Raw genomic sequence first — 20,518 nt, 5'->3', positions numbered from 1 at the left:
GGCCCCGGTTGTCAAATACCCGCACATGCCCATTTAAGCAATTTTTAAACGTTATTTAGAAATAGCGCTTGCTGTAATTGATCCGCAAATTACGTCAGGCGGTAACGTTGCGTTAAAAATTGACTCGCGCATATCGTAACCATGATAAGGTACGCGTAAATACTGCATGACGCTATTCGGTTTTCCGATATCTCTCTAATAACCGTGCCTGTCAGGCGCTGTGCACAATTTTACAGGCCATAAGTGGGCGTGCTATGTGCGCAAGCTAGTAACCTAACTAGTACCCGATTCCGAAAATTGGAACCACGAAAAACTATAAAGAAAAAACAAAGTTTATAATCTGTATCTACTACCAAACTAAAAGAATTTCGGACTTCCATTGTCTTTATTTATTTTGCTTACACAACGTTTTGGTTAAAAGTACTTAAAATTTGAAGGTTTACGTGCACATGTACAGGGTGGGCATATACATATCGCACATCGATATCTGTTACCGTTTCGGAGTTATACGGGGTGTTTTTCATAAATCTGCATTTTAAACAAATCGCTGTAACTTTTTTTGCTATGGAGAATTTTGTATTTTTATGAAAACATTTCCAAAGCACCTTTTTGCGTAGAATTTAATGGTTTAAGCATAATTTTTTTAAATAATCAATAATTTAAGAATTATCAACAGAAAATTTTAGTTTTATACGGGACACCCTGTATATTTGTAATTCATCGAAAAGAATTTAAAATTACCTTTCCAAAAATATAACAAACTTGACATTTTGCTCGATTCCTCTTCGAGATATAGAGTTTTTAAAAATTCGCCCACTTTGAATAAGTAGGCTTTAAACGCCGTCTGTAATGCAAAAAAAATCTAGCTGTGAGCAGCAATTAAAACGAAAATAATATTTGCAATGAGAGAAGCAAAATTTTATAAAAATTTAAACTATATTTAACAACATCAACACATTTAAACTATATCTAATAACAATAAAAATAAATAGCAAACCAAGACATGAGATTTTGCTACAGACGGGACAGTTTTTGAACATGTCTCGCGGAATTCATTAACTTAGTAGGGATGGAAGTTAGCCCGTATAGATTATAATAAGATCCTTTATTTTCTCGCAAAGATAAAAATCCATAGGCACTAAGTTCGGCGGCCTCGACGGCCAACGGCTGGAATCTTGGTTAACTATTCAATTATTCTGGAAATTGGCTGCAAAAATTTGCTGATAACTTCAGCGTTCTGAGGCGGTGCCTCGTCTTGCTGGAAAAATATGTTTCCGAGTTCTGTCAGAGGCAGATCATCAATAAGAGTTTCAAAGCCTACTAGTTAAAAGTGGCGAACTTTTAAAAATTCTGTATTTCGAAGGGGACTATGACAAAATACCACGTCTGCTATATTTTTGGAAAGGTAATTTTAGGCTTTTTCAGTTCAAAAAATCAATGTTTCTGTTGATAACTCTTATTAAATTATTAATTTGAAAAAAAAATTATACTTAAACCATTAAATTCTACGTAAAAAAGTGCTTTAGAAACGTTTTCATAAAAATACAAATTTTTCCATAGCAAAAAAAAATTAGCTCCAGATATCGATATTAGTTTTTGTCTATCTCCTGTAGAAAAGGGCGTTTCCCTTTAAAAGCGTCCAATTTGACCCACCCTATACAATTATGTATTTTTTCTAATTCCAGACCCACAAAATGAGGCTGTACCTCCTAGGAGCGGCCCTCCTGTGCCTGTCACTCTACTGTCAAGCCAACCCAATCATCATCACAGCCGAACCTACTGAACAGAAATCAGAAACAGCAACAGCCGTCCAAACCAAAGGAGCCAAACAAGAAGAGACTCAAGGGGTGTTTAAAAGTAGCACGACAGAAGCAGCTAAGGTTGAGACTGAAACCAAGAAAGCAGCTGAAGCTGAAACATCTTCTACCGAAGCTAAACAGGAAGAGGAAGCTACAACAACTCAGGTGGCTGAAGTAGCTGAGACGACGACTTTGGCCGAAGCCAAGAAAGCTAGTGAAGGTAATTGTACTATTTTTTATTATTACAATACCAAGGGCTTATGTAAGAAGATTACAATGCGTTTATAATGTACTGAACAGTAAAAACGTTGCCAAACGTATGAAATAAACCGAGAAACTGTGTACAGTACGTCTGTCCGTTCTGTAGCTACGGGGTATCCGTGAGAGGGGAAACGATAATTAGACGACGCGTTCCATCAATAAAAATTCGACAAATTTGCAAGTAGCCAATAAAATGAGTGGGCGGAGCGATTTGCGGTGACGTACTCGTCAAGCCGACGTATAAAATATATTGCTGTTTATTTAAATGTTTTTTGTCCGCATTCCTTTCATAGATACAGATCCAGCAGACGTACGTTACATTGCTAAGAAACATGGAAGGAAGTTCTAGGGAAAGGGTGTACATCATGCGTTCAGCTTCACAATTTAATTACGTCTCGTGATATTTTATTTGTTTATTTATTAACGAGTCTTTGTAATTTTCCCTATAGCTTGTAAATTTTTAAGTGCAAGTTAGAAACACTTGCACATTTGGTCAAAATAAGTGGAATTGATTTGGTGTTTGACAGTGGTCGCGCTATTAGAATCTGAATTCAAAAATCGATATCTCGAAATCTATCAGAAATAATTGAATCTAGTTTTTTTTTCAAAAACTTTCTTAATAGATCTGCTATATTTTCTTCGCAGACAGTATGTGAAAATCTTTATAAATAAAAAAGTTACACGATTGCTGAAAATCGCTATGCACTAAAAGTAAATGGATGGTTTTTTTAAGTTTTTTTAAACATCTCCCAAGCAGCATTTGGACGTCGGGACAACGTTGTGTCACGCGACCAAACGTCGGGGCGCAACGTCGGCACAACCTCGTGCCAACCCTAGTCTGCACTAGTTTGGAGAATAATTTTTGGGTCGAAACGACGTTGGATACCGACGTTGACTAGAAGCCTAATTTAGTACAAACTGCAACGTTGTTTAATATCCTAATTCACAGAAATACAAAACTAATATGGCGTCTAAGTCGCGTTTTATCCTAAATTGGGATAATTATAGTAAAAATATTATTTTTATGATTTAGTTAGAGACATATGTCAGATGGCAGTGAAGGAAAACAAAATAAAAGTATTTAAGTGTGGAGGATGTTTGAAGATCATAATTATTGAAACACTTTAACCGACTCTGTAACTCGTTACCCAAGGCAAAAAAGTTAAACCCAAACAACTTTATTGATAAATGTATTGTTTCTACTTTGAAAAATACTAATGGGCCTTCAAATTAAAGAAGTTTTAAAAACTTTCTTGAATTTCTTTTTTTTAGTAAAATGAGAATAATTTATTCGCAGTCGAAAAAATTGTTTCCGCGTGTTTTTTAGGGTCATATATTTCAAGTTAATGTATTCAAAAAGCAGGAATTGCTATTTTAGGAACGAAACATTTTCTTATTTAACAACATGGCGGCTTTCACTTTGTTGTTTTGGAGATTAAGATGGAGTAGTTCGAGTAGTCGCATACTGGACTAATAAAGTCGCAGTTCGGCCTTAACAGATAGTATACTAGTCGCAAGATTGCCTAATTTAGTCATCCTAGAGTCTAGCTTGTGCCGCCCTCTATAATCTAAATAAACGAGGGAGTGGATAAACTATCGGTAATATATGTCGATGTATATTTAAATTTAATTTTATATGTACCTTTCTTATGTCCCATTTTAATTAAGTTTTTTTTTATAAAAACAAAAACAGCACTGAACTGTCTGACTGAACAGAACAATGAAGTGATAATTTAAGATTTAAGACTCGACGTCCTACCAACGTAAGAATAAGGAAATCTAAACAACGTTGGAATTAGTAAAACAGACGACGTTTGCATAACGTGGAATAGGTCCTGAAACTGACGTCGGAAAACTCTATATTGTCCAACGTTGTAACTACGTTGTCCGAATCACCTAAAGATTATTTAAGCAAAAAAGGTTACAAGACAACGTTTATTCGACGTCGCAGAAGCTTCTACTTTGCTGTAGTACTAGTCCAACGTCGGCACAACGTTATAAAAACGTTTAAATTTATTTTAATACCCAAGGTAGGGAGCTAACTATTTTTTGTAACTAATCCAACGTTGTGTTTAGTAAACATGTGGTCGCAAGCCGTGAAAATGCTACTTGGGCTTAAGACATCTTAAGCATCTATCACATTCAAATCAACATTAATTTGATTGCAGGTCGTGCCCATCACGGAAAACATCATAAAGGCAAAGCCACAGGACGTCAATCATCTGATGACGACGATGATGATGATGACGATGACATTTTAGGAGATGACGACGACGATGATGATGACGATGACGCTGCTGAAGACGATGACGAAGGAGAGGGAGGAGATTACTTCGGTTTTTTCGATGATATCTTAGGCGGAGGTAGGTCCTTTGTGCACTAACCTCTCTCCTTGTAAATAAAATACCATTGTAAATATGTTGTTGTTGTTTCATGTGTGTACAAATAAATTAATTATTTATTTATTCTAACTGGACTTTTATTGTAATCGATTTTCGTACTAAAGCTTCATTAAAAACCTCAAAATTGGTGGTTTCAATGAGCGTAGAAGTTTGTTAGTCTTATTTCAATGTGAGGCATTCAGAACAATACAAAAATTAGTGGAAATAATTTTCTGAAGCACGAAAAAAAATATAAAAAAATGTCAAATTTTCAAAAGACAATTTTTTTTTGCAAAATATACACCGTTGACGTGTTTTTGGAGTCAATTAGACTTATTTAAAGACACCCAGTATAAAAAAAATTAAATTATAAACCTACTGTATTAAAATTATTGAAAAGAAAGGGTATATATTACTGAAATCAGAGAACATACCGGGTGTATAACGCTTTTATTTTTTTTTTCAGATGAAAAAAACGAGATTTGGTATGTTAGTATATGACATAAATTAGGATTGATTGACGTATTCCAATTATTTTCGGCCACTTCCTGTTTCACCGGAAATTACTACAATTTTTGATTTTTAAATGGCACCCTCGGTATTTTTTTTTACTTTGTTCTATAGAAAATGACACTCTGAACAGAATGACATATCATATGTTAACTTTTGACAAACTGTATATTAAATTTCAATCTAGAGTGCCATGGGTGTGTTTGGAAAAATAGATTTGATCGTCTAATGTTTTTAATGTCTTGTCCTGCCCGGTTAAAAGATGCCCAAATCGTATTTTTAATCATATCTCATTTTTTTTTCAAATGGAACGAGGGCTCATTAGCATATTTGGAATAAGCAATTTTTTACGAATAATTTGACACCACACACATGGTATTACGAGTCAAATTGTCGTTATGAACCGTATGTTGCAATTTCAATTAAATCATATCCAAAAATGTCAAAAGTTGACATAGGATATGTCATTCTATTCAGAGTGTCATTTTCTATCGAACAGAGTAGAAATATACCGAGGGTGCCATTTAAAAATCAAAAGTTGTAAAAATCAATCAATCCTAATTTATGTCATATATACTAACATACCAAATCTCGTTTTTTTTATCTGAAAAAATAAAAAAGTTATAGGAGGTGAGCCACTTTTGAGACGCACCCGGTATAGGGTGTCCTATTTAAAATAAAATATAGTTTATATCAATAAGTTCATTTGACAGCGTATGTCATTTTTATTAATACGTATTAAAACAAAATGATTTATAACAAATATTTTAATACAAAAAAAAATGTTAAATGTGACACAAAAAAAGTACACTAACACCTAATGACTGAAATGTGTTTAGAAATTCATGTAGAATCCAAAAAGCAAAAAATATATAGGGTGTTCTATTTAAAACACGCAATTTTCAAAGACAGAAAGTCCAAGGAACTATAAAATATTTAAAAAAAAAGTTTTTTCTTTAATTTCAATGAAAAAATTTGATTGAAAACTTACTATTGACACGAAAAAAATGATGATAATCTAGGTGATGACGATGATGACGACGACGACGATGATGATGACGATGACGAACCTGCCCAAGTGCTTACCAACACCGCTCAACAGCAACAGCAACAACAAGCAGTTCAAGCTGCCCAGGCAGCTCAAGCCGCTCAACAAGCCCAAGCCTCTGCTGAAGCCGCTGTCCAGGAACAGCCCGACGAGCAGATCAACACTGTTGAAGACGTCGAAGGAGAAACAGGTAGATACCACTTTTTTTCTATACTTTGGAAATCCTAGGAAATGATAATTGAAAAAATTGAAAATTATTGGTGGTAATTATTGGTGGATCCAAAAAACAAAATACCCAGGAGACATGGTTCTGACCGTAAAATTATATTTTAGGAAAATTTACACACGAAATTATTGCACAGGGTGTTTTAAAGTTATGGTAAAAAACAACCCGTCGATTAACCCTGTATAATATGCCAAGTATTAAAGTTTATAAAAAACTGATATAATTATACCGGGTGTTGCATCGTCGAGCGGGACATAGGAAATCCCAATGGGGTCAATCAATTATTGGCTTCCCTAATTATTTTAGAGAATAATTCTATGTAGGTTTATTGAAGAGCACTAAAACCCACATTCAAAAGAATAACTTTAGATATTTTTGATTAGCCCGTTTACGAGTTATCGCCGATTTCTTTTTAAATATTTCTCCTTTCTTATGGCCTTGTATTTACTTATGAGCATCAGTCAAGGTAAAAGATAACTGTCAAATGAAGTTGTCATTTCAGAAATTTATCTATTTAGTGCTTTATTATTATTATTAAAAACTCATACCTACATCGAAAATATTAGCCATGAATTACACTATCGAAGAAAAAGTATTGATGATTAAATGGTATTATCCATAGTCCATCAAAAGGTGTCGGACATGTTTGCTGCTCTGTATCCGAATAGACCGATACCTGAAAAATCTACAATCGCAAGGAATATCCAGAGATTTGAGACCAAAGGTACCCTAATAAATAACTGCAGATGTGAAGCAAGGCAGGAACAAAGAGAAGATGCAAGAAATGATACCGACTTGGAAGTTTTATTGTGCGTGGAAGAGAACGATGGAAAGATCAGCACAAGGAAACTTGAGGATGAAATAGGAATAGATCACACTACAGCGTTTCGAATTTTGGAACGACATAAATACTATTCCTTCAAATATGAAAAGCACCAAGAGCTACGAGATGGGGACGAAACACGGCGGCAAGCGTTTTGTTTTGATATGATGGAAAGAGCAAACACGGATAGGGAATTTTTAAAAAACATATGTTTCACTGACGAATGCACGTTTACCTTAAATAATGAACCCAATGTTCAAAATTATCGATATTGGAACAAAGAAAACCAACACAGGTTTGTCGAAACAACGACGCAATATCCACAGAAAGTAAATGTTTGGGCAGGGATATTCGGACACAATATTATCGGGCCATTATTTCTTAGGCGAAATTTAAAAGCAGAATATTATTTGGAACTACTCGAAAATCATATTTTACCTGCTTTACGTGATGCCGCTAGGAAAAATCAGGAAGTTTGGTACCAAATGGATGGCTGCCCGGCACATAGTACCCTGGCTGTTCGGGAATATTTAGACAACAGTTTTAACGGAAATGTTATTGACCTAAATCATACAGTAAATTGGCCAGCAAGGTCTCCTGATATTTCGCCAAATGATTTCTTTCTCTGGGGCCATTTAAAACACAGGATATTCAAGGATAAAAAATACCCAAATCTAGACGAGTTAAAAAATGCTATTTCTGCAGAATGCAATAGAATTTCAGTTTACCAACTAGCGAATGTAAGAAGAGAATTTTATGATCGCCTGGGTTGTTGTCTAGCAGTCGATGGAGGAATATTTGAACATCTTCTTAAATCCTAAAGTTCTAACAATTTAATAGTACCTAAATTAATAAGTTATTGAATATTGTAATAATACTATAATTAACCTTGTAATTGATTACTTTATTTTACTTTATTTCATATTAATTTGTATTTATAAATACATCTTGAAGATATCCGATGTAGGAATGAGTTTTCAATAATAATAAAGCACTAAATAGGTAAATTTCTGAAATGACAACTTCATTTGACGTTGGAGAAAGGAGAAATATTTAAAAAGAAATCGGCGATAACTCGTAAACGAGCTAATCAAAAACATCTAAAGTTATTCTTTTGAATGTGGGTTTTAATGCTCTTCAATAAACCTAAACAGAATTATTCTCTAAAATAATTAAGGAAGTCAATAATTGACCCCATTAAAATTTAATGGGATTTCCTATGTCCCGTCCGACGATGCAACACCCGGTATACAGCTTGCTAAAAAATTCATGGATATTATCATATATGTCAATAAATGGGGTGGTTCAAAATCGATTTAATGCTATTAAAAATTCTCTTTATGGTTTAGGTACGGAAATCGTGCAGGAAGAAGACAACAATCCCGACTCCCTGATCGAAAAAGACCAACTGCAAGAAGAAGCAATCGCCCAGAACACCGTCCAGCAACCCATCATAGTAGACCCGGTCCCAGCATACGAACCGGTCGTCTCTGCTGACGATGACGACGACGACGATGATGATGACGAAGAAGATGACGATGACGAGGACGACGGTATAGGTAGTGTAATTGACGATGACGATGACGATGATGACGACGACGACACTGAAGACGACGACGACGATGAAGACGATGACGATGACGAATCCGGCTTGGAAGACGTCATCGAAGTACGTAACGCGCGTCGTCAGTCCAGAGCGAAGAAACACCACCACAAAAAGGTGAAGCACCACGGAACCAAACGCACACATCAAGCCAAAGACAGTAAGAAAATCAGATAAGTCCAACAAAGAGCTTGCGTAGAACAATTTAAACAATAATCAGACTCGAGTTCGTTTCAGTTTTATTTTCTCTTTTTTGTAACTTGCCTATAAGTGTCTTTAAATCTGTTTTTTTTATTTATTTAAGTACAACTCTCAGTAGAATGGTTTTGCTTACAAGGGACATCGAACCAAAATAAGTCATATTGACTTAGAAAATGATATAAGGGTGTTTCTTAAACAAGTGATGATAGGTAATATATTTTCACGAAAACTTATTAACACTGTATAGTTCCCGTTGTACATAGATAATTATATTTCTTACTGAATTTAGAATTTTTTTTTTCCAAAGCAACTGTTAAAACTGCCGTATATCTATCAAAAATAGTAGATACCGCAAGGGTAGATTAAATGATACTTCAACAGCGAGGATAGGTTAAAAACTTTATTTCTTCTCGCACGTTTTTTAATTGCTTCCATTTTTGAAAATTTTTGTATTCCTTTTCATAAGTTATTTGGGATTTAAACGGAAGTAGTTTGGATATGGCGTTTGTCGCCTCAGCTTGAATATCTGTTGGTAATTTACTTACTTCGTTTTGAGCCATTTCCGGCTCCAGTTCAATCAGCAATCGACACGAAAGAGAATTAAAAAATATTGACTCAAAAGTAAGAAATAGAGTATATTTTCCATATTTTTATTTTTAAAATAAGTCAAAATCTTTCCCTTTTTTAAGAAACATCCTGTATATAAGCCAAAAAAAAAATAATTCCAATCAATTTTCCTTAAAAACTACGTTAAATGGTTCGATTTCCCACCTTTTTTTTAATCAAAAAAGTAGTTCTACTAGTAGTGAAAGTAGATGTAACTTATTTATTTTTCTCTCTTCTTTTAGTAGTTAAATTATTTATTTTTATTTATTTATTTATTAGCATTATCCTAGGTAAATGTCACATTACCTTGTGACCTTAAAACTGATAGAAAAAATTGTCAAACATTTTCGGAAAAAACAACCTTTGATAATATATCATGTTTCAAAAAATAAATTTGATGGAGTTTTATTTTACAAACAAAACACCCTGTAACTAATAATAACGTTCTTTCTTTGTGTGACATCTACTTGGCTAATGCACTAACACTTATCTCTGTCTTGTTTTCTTTGCTTTTTTTAACACTAATGCATGTATTTACTTCTTTGAATTCAAGCAAAAGGAGCTACAAATATGTAGGTAAGTAGTTGGATTGTGACTTTGAATAAGAAGACTAAGGAAGGAGCATAACGCTATCCATGTATTCATGCATGGTGGGCGGAAAAAGGACTCTAGGGTGGGGATCCTTGACAGTTCTGTTTGACGATTCATTTGACACATTTGAATTTGATTTGAAATTTTGTGGATTTGTCAGTTTTTACGGAGCTTATTTTATGTTATTTATTATTTATTCTACTACTGATAGTTGTATAAAGGTAGTAAATCTAGATGGAAATTGTGGCAGCACTTAAATTAACAGTGACACTATCGCGATTTATCGAAAAAGACTCTAAAATAGTTGGTTGTGTAGCGTGCGGTAGATCTCGGCAAAATTGAGTGAAATAATGGAACAACTTTTCGCTAGTAAGTGACTATATAATATACATACGTGTAGTAAACCGATCATTTATGAAATTCACTTAAATTAACTAAATTATATATTTTTCTTGCATTTTAGCTTTTATTTATTACTTGTCAAAGATTAGATGTCAAAGAATTTAGATACGTTAATTTGACTTACCTGCTTCAGTAGCGTATCGGATGTTTGTGGTAATAAATACTTATTATAATTTATCTATTTTTATTGGAATTATATATTTTTATAAGAATTTTAATAACGACCAACATTTATTCACAACGTAAAATAAAACAACAAATTATTGAGTCTACCCCACGTCTACATCATAGTTTTACATTTTTTAAATAAAATTACACTGATAAACCGAAATTTAAGTCGGCCATATTTGAGGCCCATCGCGGTGTACCTAAGATTTTTGATATGCTCCTTCCTTAGCCTTCTTATTCAAAGGATTGTGATATTCTATTTCCATTTCAACAGTTGAAAGTTAAAATATCTGAGAAAGAAGTTACTTATATTATATCAATTTTCAAGCATTTGAAATACTGCATGATCGAAAAAAATCGGTGTCAAAGCACCATTTACTAAAAGAAAATGAATTTTAAATTACATCATTTAAATATCATTTTTACTCAAGTACATACAGTTCATACGAAATAAATTTTTAGTCACGTGATTAAGCTTGACCGGACAGCGTTGCCTACAAATTTTTACGGCTATTAAGCTATCTTGTACAGGGTGAGTCGACGATAGAGTAAAGTCCATTATCTCATTTGTTTCGAGGTTTACAAAAAAATGTTAAATACAGAAGTTATAGAGAAGATTAAGATACACATTTTAAAATTATTATAGAGTATACAGGGTGCTTCAAAAAAGTGTGGAGGATATAACGTATGTTTTTTTAAATGAAAAAAACACCCCGTTTTTTATTTTGTTTTTAGATTCTGCGTAAAATTCTATAACTTTTTTGTATATAATGTTATATACATAGATTTAGTAAGAACAGATATCACATTAGACATTTTAACCCGATCAAACAATCGGAGGTTGACTACGTACTGTAAAAATCAACTGAGATAGAGAAGGCGACATTGCCGCATCTCAAATTTGCGCCTATCTCCTCAGTTTGATTTGCAGAAAAGGTGACTTTAAAACCTTTACCGGATATCAATAAATCTCAATTTCTTAATTAAATTAATAGTTTATTTTTAAAGAAGCATGCGGAATAATATGTTATTAACCAGAGGATATATGCGTTACTATTAAAGGACATTTTTACTGTTTAATGTGCTGAAACGTCTAGAACTATTGGCAACGTCGCTGCTAGTCTTCCAGAATGAAATGAGCCGTCCGTCCCACCACCCCTCGCGAGGCCCTTGGTCCGTTATAGCGTACTACGTTTAGCTTGCGGTGTGTTTGAAGTCGGAATCAAGACGAAAGTGAACTTTCAGTGTTTTTCGGTGGTTTTTGTTTTTGTTTAACGTACTTTTGAATCTGCGAATTCAGTATGGTACGACAGTGTCAAGTGTGTGGAAAAATAAGCTCAAATTACCCGAATTTGTCTTTTCACAGGTGGGTATTGTTTTCGTCATTGTACATAGGCGTCCCACAAGGGAGCCTCTCACAATCAAAATAATTTCTAATTATATTTGTAATAATTAATCTATTAAAACAAGAACGTAGTAGCCAGTAATTGAATTATAATTCGTCCCAATGACTGTTGTAGATCATAACAAATTTGAATATAAACGTTGCATTTGAAATTTTATTATAAGCCAGAAAGTGACATTTTTTTCTTAAAATTGCGTCATTTCTGGTCATTATATACGATATTCTAAAGGAATTTTGCTCAACAAATAAACAAAGGTGTTACCCGACCTTTTTTACATTTTATTGCTTTATTATATCTGCCCCTTCGGCCTTGTTTAGACAAGTCTGTTGAACTTAATGCAGAGAATAAGCATATATGTAGGGGTTAGGCCTTAATAATTTTTTGCTTCTTGTATTTTGTTTATTTATACATACCCTACCAAGCCTTGAGCTCCATCTACGGTAACGTAGATGAAGCAAACGTAATTCATTATTATGCGACAGAAATCCCATACTGTAGCACACATGTTTGATACTTTTAATGAATCAATTTTCAATTTTCTCATTAAATATTGATTTTAGGTATAGGAAGTTATTAATAATACAAGATTAAACAACTATTACACAGTACTTGGCAGGAAGCTATCGATTGCGAACTAAATCGTTACTAATTACTAATTTTGAAGTTCTTTTTTAAGATCAAAAATGGTAAAACTAAAACCTAAACTATCATTCGAAATAATGTTGCCTATTCTAAACAAGAAAAATTTATTTATAAGTTTTATAACATCTCTAATTAAATTTGGACGCAAAGAATATTTCTGTTTGCTGTAGGTAATTTTCTCAGGGAAAATACGAAAATAAAAATGACTTTTTAAGTCAAAAAAGTCAAAAAGGACAAGTTATTCCAAAAAGGACTGTCCTTTTCAAAAAGGACAGGTGGCAACCCTAGGTATTTCTGGAATGGAAATTTAATGGCAAATCTACAACTTTAGTTTGAAAATATGTTCCGGCCACCTATGTTTACAAAAATGTCTAAAATGTGCTTTACCATTGCCTCCATATTCTGAAAAAAATTGAAAGAAATATCACCAACCACAAACCTAATATAGAACTGTTTCGGAAGCCTGAGTCACCCTGTGAATATTCAAACGTAACTGAAAGTTTATATAGAACTAACAGAAAGTTTAAATTGAAAATCGACGTTGAGCGATTTTCGAAAACCACCTACTAACGTTTCAACATAGGTATATGTGGGATATTAATTATAGTATTATATTAGACCTTATAACAAAACTCATCTGACGAAAAGTGTTAATATAGTATATCAATATGGAGTATAAATTTTACTAATTAATTTACTTTTTACTTTACTAATTAAATGCTTTCCAAAAAACGATACGCCACTGGCCATTAGAACAATCGAAATGCTCCTAGTTGCCGGGGTCGGAAATTTTAGACTTCTCTGTCTCTTCTGTCCTTGTTTGATACATTGGAATGTTTGATACACTACCAACGAGTATTTATGAATGAGATGTTCGGTCTATCTTTATAATGTCTTTGGTTATATACCTAAAATTAATAGTTATTGTAATATTTAAATTTGTTTATACAAATGTTAAATTGCAGTGTGGCAAAAAATTGTCAGTGGTACCGTTGTTTCTCAAGTTGGAATACCAAAATTTGGTATGAGAGTTCTATAGAGATTAAAAAGAAGATATATGGTAAGATATTTCAGTTAAATGTTACAGGGTGTTCAAAATATATTTATGAATTTCAACTACTTAAAATTAAAAAATCTCAAATTTTTTAAATGGTACGCCCTATATATTTTCTTTTTTTCTGATAGATTTTGCAAAGCTCTTCAGCTTTTATTAAGTATGTCATATACCTATTTTTAATAGTTTGCGATTTATTCCAATTTTTTCTATTTTTACCCTAATTTTTAATACAATTACGCTATAACATCATAGTTGCCGTGACAAAACAAAAATATTTATTACTTATTTTTAACAAAGTTTAGTAGTTTAATAATTAGTGACAATTGTTATTATTAGTTAAAATTAATTAACTTTACTCAAATAAACTAAAATCGTAGTTGTGGATTTCTTGGTGTATTTCTATATTATGAAAGATGACACTTGGATGTTCCGTCGGGGCGAATAGCCACAGATTAGGGTAATACTGACTAGATTACCTAATTGTTGACGACTACTGATATTGAAATTTTCTTCGACATACAGTAAAGTTTTTTTTTCTCATAGTAATTCTGGTTTATAATTCATTTCGTAAAGCCAATATTCCTACTGCCGCGAAACCGTCCATTACACACTGAAAATATTATAATATAACATAATATGAAAATGTTTTCTAGATAATCTACATCTATTCTTATAGTACTGAACCAAAAATATGTTTATTTTGGCTTGTTCGTGTATATCAGTCACACTGACTAATCCGTTTTCAGGAAAATCTGAAACAATTACCTCTACCTCTAACATTAATACTTATTACAACAAATTAAACTAAAATTCACCTTTTATTATTAACTTGCTTAACAGATATATGAAATTCTGATAATAATTATTATTTTTTGTCGTGGCAACTATGATGTTATAGCGTAATTGTATTAAAGATATGGGTAAAAATTAGAGATGAGCAGAAAATCGCAAACTGCGATTTAATCGCATCGATTGTAAATTCGCAATCGCAACCTGTGATTCCTTTCCATAGCAAACTGCGACTTGCGATTGAAACATATATCTGCCGATTTTGGATTTTTAGGCAACCAATATTACACCAGTTGCGATTTGCAATCGCAGTGGGCACGCGAACGAAGAGCTGCGAACGAAAATCACAGCATTGCGATTTTCGTTCGCACCGGTGTTGCATCGACACGGCACTGAGAAGCCGAACGATGAGCTGCGAACGAAAATCGCAATATTGCGATTCTCGTACGCCCCGGCCGGCGGCGGCGCGTCTTCAACATGGCAGTGGACAGGCGAACGAGGAGCTGAACGAAAATCGCAGCTCATGCCAGCATTGCGATTGCGATTTTCGTTGGCACCGCGCGGCATCGGGAGTGGGCACGCCAACGAAGAGCGGCGATTGCGATTTTCGTTCGCAGCTCCCAACACATCGGCCTAGACTAGATCGCAAAATCACATTCGCAATCAGGGCCCCGTAATTTTTATGAAGCGTTGGAAAATAGGCTTATATATGTTTATATACCGCATAATATATATAATTTATTAGTTTTAAATTTTGATAATAGTTTTAGATTTATAATATAATTATGGATTGAGAAGGTTAAAAAATTCTTGTTTTCGGTTATGACTAATTATAGTTACAGTTGCTCCCCGGTAATGATTCAGGTAAAATGATTCATAAGGACAGTTTTGGATTCAAATTATAAAAAATTATCTATTTTTATCCTTTATTTACTAGAAGATATAGAGCACGGAAAAGAAACATCCCTTTTTATTTATTATATTTTGTTATATATTATATTATTATAAACATTTTTATAACAGTCCATAATATAATATAATTTTCTGAATATACTAACAGTTGTGGATCCGCTGCTATGTTAATTTAAATACATCCTTTACAATCAGTTTTTTCATTTTAGAGAAATTTTAAATATAAAATGTGATATTGTCCTTTTATTTATCTAAAAGTTCGAAAGTTTGCACTTGCACTGGACCTGGACTGGTATCAAAGCCGTCGGCGTCGGCTTCTTTTGAGTTACATATAAAGAAAATGTTTTTAAAAGAAAACAAGATAAAATAAACAGTTTTTTTTTCTAGTTATCTGAATTAAGGTTGGCGGCAACCTTTTTTATAATAAATTTTTCGTTAGTATACCTACTGTCTAAAAGCACATTCAAATATTTTGAACATTTTATGTATTTTTAATTTCCCTTTTAAATTTATTCGGTCTGTTCTAATCAAAAATGTTTAAAAAAAGGAAACTAAGTTATTTGTGGATTTTTTTTTGGTAGATAATTGATGAAAATTTTAAATGCAATATGTGTGCAGCAAAAATATCATAAAAAACACGCACTACAAATTTTAAAAGGCACATGGCATCGAAACACCCAACAGTTTCTTTGTAAGTTTTTAATAAAAAAAAATTATTCCGCTATTTATTCTGTTTTTTATTAGAAATTTTGGGATTGAGCTTCCCAGATTACAGCGTACCAATTTAAAAATATCAAAATCCCAATCGCAGGTTACAGTCGCAGCGATTTATATATCACAATCGCAGTTTCAACTGCGATTGGAAAATCGCAGTTTTGCTCATCTCTAGTAAAAATAGAATAAATTGGAATAAATCGCAAATTATTAAAAATAGGTATATGACTATAATACCTAATAAAAGTTGAAGAGCTTTGCAAAATCTATCAGAAAAAATCAAAATATATAGGGTGTACCATTTAAAAAATCTGGGATTTTTTAATTTTAAGTAGTTGAAATTTATAAATATATTTTGAACACCATGTAACATTTAACTAAAATATCTTCTTTTTAATCTCTATAGAACTCTCATACCAAATTTTGGTGTTCCAACTTCAGAAACAATGGTACCACTGACAATTTTTTACCACACTGCAATTTAACATTTGTATAAACAAATTTAAATATTACAAAAACTATTAATTTTAGGTATATAACATTATATATAAAAAGTTATAGAATTTTCGGCAGAATCTAAAAATAAAATAAAAAATAGGGTGTTGTATTTAAAAAAACATATGTTATATCCGCCACACTTTTTTGATGCACCCCGTATACTCTATAATAATTTTAAAATGTGTATCTCAACCTTCCCTATAACTTTTGTTTTTAACATTTTTTTGTAAACCTCGAAACAAATGAGATAATGGACTTTACTCTTTCGTTGACTCACCCTGTAAGGTTTGTTATATATAAATAATATAAAAAATAAGTGCGGCAACTTGACATTTTTACAGCAGCAGCTGCTTTAAAAAATAAAGAAGAATACGGGCTAAGTAAATGACGTCTAGCGCTTAACCTTGCCAAAAGTACCATCGATTTCATTCCGAGCCGTCTTTGACGCCGTTTTTTTTTCGATCATACGGTATATTTCAATTAATAGCATCTCTTCTGTCGAAATGATTTAGAATCAGCTCTTTTTCGGTCTTGTAGTTCGTAGTTTAGTTATTGCCTTGATTTGGACTGAAAAAATTGACAAAAAAACTACTAAAACTGCATTACTATCGACTTTACTTAACAATTTTGACGTTTGAATGTACTAAACCAAGCATTGTGCCATGAGGAATGAAGCATGAAGGTCTTTTTCGATCAGGGAACAAGGATTGAGTATTGTATCATTTTATTTTATTAGTTTTAACAACATATACGTAGATTCTAGCTTATTTAAACAAAGAAATGTTGTGTGATCAACTACATACAAGTTTAAGTAACCCTGTATATTAAGGAATATTTTTAAAACACTTTATATAATTTGTTTTTGATCACGCAATATTTCTAATAAAATAGTAGGTAGTTTTTAGGCGTATAAAAAAAACGGCGTCAAATAAGGCTGGGCAATGGCAATCGATGATAATTTTGACGAGGTCAAGCCCTATACGCCATTTACTCGGCCCCCTACGTTTCTCTATTTTTTAATGGCGCTTTCTGTCAGTTGGCCTTATGAAGGTTGTAATTTTGACAAGTTTTATGCCAGTTTATAGTAAACGACGTCTAGAGATTGACCTCGTCAAAATTATCATCGTTTGTCATTCCGCAGCCTTCTTCAACGCCGTTTTTTTCAATGATAAGGTATAACCAGGCATCATTAAATAAGGTTTAAAATACGTAAAGAACACACACTCGCCCAAGCATATAGTACAAAAAAACTGTAATTACAGCTTTTTTTTGTAAGGAAATGTCAGACAAATGTAGTAATTTCACGGTATGTGGAGCTAAAAATGGGATGCACACAATTAAATGTGTAATTGAGTCTTCAGAACTACTAAGAAAGTCGTTACGATACTTCTATTTCTTCTAATATTAAACTAATTAAAATTCCTATAATATACGAGTTAAAAATATATGGTTCATCATAACCAACATGACATACGGGCCAGAGACATCGATTTGTGACGTCACCGCACTAGTCGGGCTTTTGTATTGTGCCATATGGTACTGCATATAGTTTTTGCATAAATAAATAATGATAATTTTGCCAGATATAAATATGAAAAATATTATACAGAAAGGTATTAAAAAATAACATTAACTTTTTATCGCGTTAAAGTAATTGAATAGCATTAAAATTTAGATCTAAAGCACGAATATTAATATTAATATGAAATAAACTACACTTCGGTAGAACTGTCAAAACAGTCAGGCCTTGAATATGACGTTAGCCACGCTAAAAGTTTAGTTGGTATCGCTTGCAGATGAAACGATTTTTCACTATATTCAAATATTCAATATTATTATCGATTTAATTGTCTGTATACGTTTTAACATGGTTTTAACTTACAATAGCTTAAATATCCTTATACAGGGTGGTTCATTCATATATTAAAAAAAAATACGAATAAATGGCATCACATACTGAGTATTTCGACTCAAATTGTCGTTATGAACACAGTCATTGATTTCTAGATTGAAATTTAAAATACTATTTTTAATTTTAATTAAATTATGTTTAGTTTTAATAAAATACTATTTGTTTAAGCGACAGTTGATATATACCGTATGATCGAAAAAAAATGGCGTCCAGTTGGCTAGGAAATGACGATCGATGACATTTCCCATATAAATTTACATATAAAATGACAGCGATCTTCATTTCCCAGCCAACTGGACGCCGTTTTTTCTCGATCATACGGTAGTATGACATTCTATTCAGAATATCAAATCTTGTTTTTTTGACTGAAAAAATAAAAAAGGGATGAGCCACTTTTTATAGGGATTAGCCACTTTTGAAACACACCCGCTATAGAGGTCGACCTGACGGAAATTATTACAAAGAAATATGGTTCAAAGTCCATGACGACGTCGTTTTTTTCGATCGTATATGATATTTAAATCAATACGGTACTAATTCTTGAAAATAATAACAGATGGGAAATTAAAAGTAATACAGCTCTGGGTATCGGTAGGTGTGTTGACCTGAAGAAATCGTTTGTCTGACCACTTTAAGAACAAGGTCACCTGCTGACCCACATTGTACAGGTTCCGTGTTCAAGCAAGCCGATGATCGTGTTGATGAACGATCAAATTCCGTGAAAACCTTCTGTTTCGATACCGATTTTTCGATGCTTTCTTTTTTGACGTTTGCTCGTTGAAAATTATGGTAATTTTTCATGGAAAAACATATGAAAGTTGTTCGAAAGCTTTACACAACAATATGTTAACTAGAACAAATACTATACGATACGATCGAAAAAAAAACGGCGTCAAAGACGACAGGGGAATAAAAATCGATGATAATTTTGGCGAGGTCAGTCCATGGCGCGGATTTTTATATTGATTAAAAATAATTTTTAAGTCGTGTAGTTTCAAATTCGAGAAAAAATATTTTTTTCGAAATAGATTTGTGTAACGTTTTATGCTTCTTAATCTGTCTATAATTACTGTTAATTTTTGACAAGTTTTATGTCAATGTTTAATAAATGACGTCTATGGATTGACCTCGCCAAAATTCTCATCGGTTTGTCACTATCCAGTCGCCTTAGACGCTATTTTTTTTCGATCATACGGTATATTTTGACGTATCTAGTGATCTAAGTAAAACACAAAAACAGTCCCTAAGCTCACAGATTACTTTAATGAATGTACTTACTTGTTTAAAACAGCAACTACAGGGTGTCCCTTTTTCGTGTGTTTTACAGTGTTTCTCTTTTTTGAGTAGGGGTACATAGATGCAGTTTTCTCATCACTGTGTTAATTTTTTATGAAACTAAATATATTGCACACTGATTTGTCCTAATCCTCTTAGTTCCTGAAATACAGGGTGAATTTGAAATTGTGTGACGTAACTAGTTTTTCGCTGGGAGCTGTCGTTTTCGAAATATGACTCAAATTTGATTTGTGTGCCAAGAAACAATAATAATATGACTTTTCAATAACAGTTACAGTACGTCTGTCCGTTCTGTGGTTACGGGGTATCCGTGAGAGGGGAAACGATATTCTCTCGATGTTTTTCGTAAAAAATTAGACGACGCGTCCCAACAATAAAAATTCGACAAATTTGCAAGTAGCCAATAAAATGAGTGGGCGGAGCGATTTGCGGTGACGTACTCGACAAGTCGACGTATAAAATATATTGCTGTTTATTTAAATGTTTTTTGTCCGCATTCCTTTCATAGACACAGATCCAGCACACGTACTGTACTGTATCTAGTGATTAAGTAAAACACAAAAACAGTCCCTAAGCTCACATATTACCTTAATGAATGTACTTACTTGTTTAAAACAGCAACTACAGGGTGTCCCTTTTTCGTATGTTTTACAGTGTTTCTCTTTTTTGAGTA

The 20,518-nt window shown here is 32.9% G+C and overlaps 1 protein-coding gene across 1 annotated transcript in view; it reads left to right on the top strand.

Moving 5' to 3' along the window:
• LOC115888874 (putative uncharacterized protein DDB_G0270496) overlaps positions 1-20,518 on the top strand; it is a 36,623-nt gene that overhangs the window by 5,387 nt on the left and 10,718 nt on the right. Inside the window, 4 exon segments of the mRNA XM_030908744.1 lie at positions 1,686-2,019; positions 4,229-4,423; positions 5,974-6,189; positions 8,398-8,811. Of these exon segments, the coding sequence (XP_030764604.1) occupies positions 1,695-2,019; positions 4,229-4,423; positions 5,974-6,189; positions 8,398-8,811 (1,150 nt within the window). The 5' untranslated portion in view covers positions 1,686-1,694.

The sequence above is a fragment of the Sitophilus oryzae genome, unplaced genomic scaffold (genome assembly GCF_002938485.1).
Source record: "Sitophilus oryzae breed Bouriz unplaced genomic scaffold, Soryzae_2.0 scaffold_808_pilon_pilon, whole genome shotgun sequence".
In the NCBI taxonomy this organism is placed as follows: Eukaryota; Metazoa; Arthropoda; class Insecta; order Coleoptera; family Curculionidae; genus Sitophilus; species Sitophilus oryzae.
The sequence above is the reverse complement of the archived record's forward strand: the minus strand, read 5'-3'. Positions and strand labels throughout refer to the sequence as shown.